General features: G+C 41.7%; 1 protein-coding gene across 1 annotated transcript; it reads right to left on the bottom strand.

Moving 5' to 3' along the window:
* Window positions 1-2,249: 2,249 nt before the first annotated feature.
* Window positions 2,250-2,771, bottom strand: LOC138367133 (myb-like protein F). Its single transcript, XM_069328537.1, has one exon. It carries the CDS (start codon window positions 2,769-2,771, stop codon window positions 2,250-2,252), a length of 522 nt encoding a protein of 173 aa, XP_069184638.1.
* Between the last annotated feature and the right edge of the window lie 1,452 nt (window positions 2,772-4,223).

Below are 4,223 nucleotides of genomic sequence, written 5' to 3'. Positions count from 1 at the left end.
TCAACTTGGCATAATTAGCAAACAACACACTAGAACATATAACCTGTGAATACTAGGAGCAGCAGGGGTCCCAGCACTGGTCTTCTGTAAACCATGACTCGGATATAAGACTGCAGAAGTGGACCGTTTTCGGCCTTGATTATAAAGAACATAAGTGGGAGAGGTTGGGTGGAAATAGAAGATGCCTTGCATAGGCTAATAAGCCTTTTGCAGGTTACTTAGTTCTGTTGTTTGTGTGTACAGTGAAGGCGCTGCAGGAGACGCAGAAGGTGCGAGTGTTGTGTCTGGTGTTGACTCGACCGGAGACGCACCACAACACTACAGTTAGCATCAAGGACACCTGGGGCGCCCGCTGTGACAAACTAATCTTCATCAGCGCCATAAATGGTCAGTGAAACTCCTTTGAATATTCAGTGAAACTCTTCAATAGGCCTGAGTTTTGAAATAAAGTTAATTTATGGAACAGATTTCCAAGAAACATAACTTGATGTGGGGTCGCTAGAATGTTTCAAGCTTAGGTTAGACATTTATATGAATGAACATTATGGGTATAAATTGGGTCGTATGGGTTAGTAGACCTTTTGTACTTAAAGTTATGTTCCGATGTTCTTTAAATTCTCAGAGGGTCTTGTAAGAAAGTTCAGTTGTCATCCTTAGACTTGTTAGCAGCCATCTTCAGAATAATTCAAACCCTTTTTCAAAATGATCTCTGGTCATTCTTTGCATGGTCGTGACTAGCCATGAACACCTGTAGCAGAGGTCAGACTAGTCGTGACCAGTCATGAGCACTTGTAACAGAGGTCAGACAGGTCGTGACCAGCCATGAGCACCTGTAGCAGAGGTCAGACTGGTCGTGACCAGTCATGAGCACCTGTAGCAGAGGTCAGACTAGTCGTGACCAGTCATGAGCACTTGTAACAGAGGTCAGACTAGTCGTGACCAGTCATGAGCACTTGTAACAGAGGTCAGACAGGTCGTGACCAGCCATGAGCACCTGTAGCAGAGGTCAGACTGGTCGTGACCAGTCATGAGCACTTGTAACAGAGGTCAGACTAGTCGTGACCAGTCATGAGCACTTGTAACAGAGGTCAGACAGGTCGTGACCAGCCATGAGCACTTGTAACAGAGGTCAGACAGGTCGTGACCAGTCATGAGCACTTGTAACAGAGGTCAGACAGGTCGTGACCAGCCATGAGCACTTGTAACAGAGGTCAGACAGGTCGTGACCAGCCATGAGCTCCTGTAGCAGAGGCCAGACTGGTCGTGACCAGTCATGAGCACCTGTAACAGAGGCCAAATACATCTGCCTGCAGTGTTGTGTTTATTAATTGTTTCCTTGTAATAACAAGACCAAAATAGAGCCCTTAACACACAGACCAAAGACCTGAGGACAGAAAACTTTTCCTCAGATCTGCAGCTTCTCTTATTATGGCTTGTTTAATTACCGTAAATTAGTAGTCAAGGGCAGCCTTCACCTCATTTTGTCTTCTCCTCCTCCTTCTCCTTCTTTTATTAATGCTTCTTCATCATCTTATTATCAAAGTTTAATTTTAATTTTCCCTCTTTTTTTCCTCATGTTCTCCTACTGTAATGCCAGTTGTCCTGCCTCTATTGAGGGTCGCCTTCTTGACCCTCCTTCACAGCTTTGTGCCTTCTTGACATCTTCTACCGAGAAGGTGGTAATTATGAGGGTGTTGAAGAAGGTCGTATCCGCAGACACTCAGCTTGGGACTATCGACCTTGGTGTTGGTGAGGGGAGGCACGAGTTGTGGAGCAAGACACGGGCAGCCTTCACCTACGTCTACAACAACTACTTGTCTCAATACGATTGGTTCTTTAAGGCCGACGACGACACGTAAGTCACCTCGCAGATCTACGTCGATAACGATGCGTAAGTTACCTCGGAACTCTACGTAAACTGTTAAATTTAATTTCAAAGTTGTATTATCTGGAAAGGCAGTTACTAATAGTCAGCAACTTGCCTATTACAGCCCATCATCATTCTTACTATTACAGCTCGTCATCATTCTTATTGTTACAGGCATCATTCTTACTATTACAGCTCGTCATCATTCTTATTGTTACAGGCATCATTCTTACTATTACAGTCATCATTCTTACTATTACAGTCATCATTCTTACTATTACAGTCATCATTCTTACTATTACAGTCATCATTCTTACTATTACAGTCATCATTCTTACTATTACAGTCATCATTCTTACTATTACAGTCATCATTCTTACTATTACAGCTCGTTATCATTCTTATTGTTACAGTCATCATTCTTCCTATTACAGTCATCATTCTTACTATTACAGTCATCTTTCTTCCCATTACAGCCATCATTCTTACTATTACAGTCATCATTCTTCCTATTATAGTCATCATTCTTACTATTACAGTCATCATTCTTCCTATTACAGTCATCTTTCTTCCTATTACAGTCACCATTCTTACTATTATAGTCATCTTTCTTCCTATTACAGACATCATTCTTCCCATTACAGTCATCATTCTTCCTATTACAGTCATCATTTTTCCTATTATAGTCATCATTCTTACTATTACAGTTATCATTCTTCCTATTATAGTCATCATTCTTACTATTACAGTCATCATTCTTCCTATTATAGTCATCATTCTTACTATTACAGTCAACATTCTTCCCATTACAGTCATCATTCTTACTATTACAGTCATCATTCTTCCTATTACAGTCATCATTCTGTTTGTTATAATCAGTCTTCACTCTGCCAGTTACAGTCATCAGTGTACCGGCTGCAATCATTCATCAACGTCCCTGCCATTTTCTGTAACTAGTGTATCAGGAAATCCCGTTGTGATATTTCAGTTAACTGAATTCAAATGCATTTCATCGCTTATCACAGTTGTATTAATGTACAATGTATTTTTATCGTCAAGCTTCTGTTCTGAAATGTAGTAAATACATCATACAACTATTGAATACAATATATCTCTCGCCACGCAGGTGTAGTGAAATACAACCCAACTTCCTGATACGATTGTATTTATGTTAATTATTTGGTCAAAAGTACCAATAGGTCGCGATGGACCACCGAAAAGTCCACTTTTGTGTACTTTTAAGTTTAAATGGTCAGGAAAAAGTAAAGCTTAAAACCCAAACTTAAACATTCCTAGGCCTAATATAACACATATATATGTGCTATATGCTATAGGCCTAAGATAGGTTAGGTACTGCATTTATACTGCGACTAAAAACTTTACCAATTGATCAAGGTTGGTGAGGTAATTATCAGGAGAAAGCGCCAGAAAGAGAGGAGATACTATGGGAGTAGATACTATGGGAGTAGATACTATAGTGAGTAGATACTATGTGAGTAAATACTATGGGAGTAGATACTATGGGAGTAGATACTATGGGAGTAGATACTATGGGAGTAGATACTATGGGAGTAGATACTATGGGAGTAAATACTATGGGAGTAAATACTATGGGAGTAGATACTATGGGAGTAAATACTATGGGAGTAAATACTATGGGAGTAGATACTATGGGAGTAAATACTATGGGAGTAGATACTATGGGAGTAGATACTATGGGAGTAAATACTATGGGAGTAAATACTATGGGAGTAGATACTATGGGAGTAAATACTATGGGAGTAAATACTATGGGAGTAGATACTATGGGAGTAAATACTATGGGAGTAGATACTATGGGAGTAGATACTATGGGAGTAAATACTATGGGAGTAGATACTATGGGAGTAGATACTATGGGAGTAAATACTATGGGAGTAGATACTAAGGGAGAAAATAGTAAGCAGAGAAAGTGGCTGAAAATTAACGGAACACATCAGTAGTGAAATATGTGACTACGACCGCGCGCACCAGCTGTCCCAGGTGGCACTCTTGAGTGCCACCCGACAGGTGCCGCGCGCGTCGTCGTCACATGGGGTTTTGGGGGAATTTCCTGGAAGTTTTGGCGCGTTTCGGACGCTCTCACCTGACAGGTGGCGCGCGGGTGTCTAGTCACACAGGCTTTTGGGGGAATTTCCCGGAAGTTTTGGCGTGTTTGGGTATGTGGACAGGAAAGAGGGGAGGTCATGTTGGGCAGCTGACAGGTGGCGCGCGGGTGTCTAGTCCTCGCGGGTTATGGGAATTTCCCGGAAGTTATGGCGCGTGTCGGAGGTAATTGGAGCGCGTCGCTCCAGTCCTCGGGGGTTAAGGTAAGTGC

The sequence above is a fragment of the Procambarus clarkii genome, chromosome 21 (assembly GCF_040958095.1).
Source record: "Procambarus clarkii isolate CNS0578487 chromosome 21, FALCON_Pclarkii_2.0, whole genome shotgun sequence".
Lineage (NCBI taxonomy): Eukaryota > Metazoa > Arthropoda > Malacostraca > Decapoda > Cambaridae > Procambarus > Procambarus clarkii.
The sequence above is the reverse complement of the archived record's forward strand: the minus strand, read 5'-3'. Positions and strand labels throughout refer to the sequence as shown.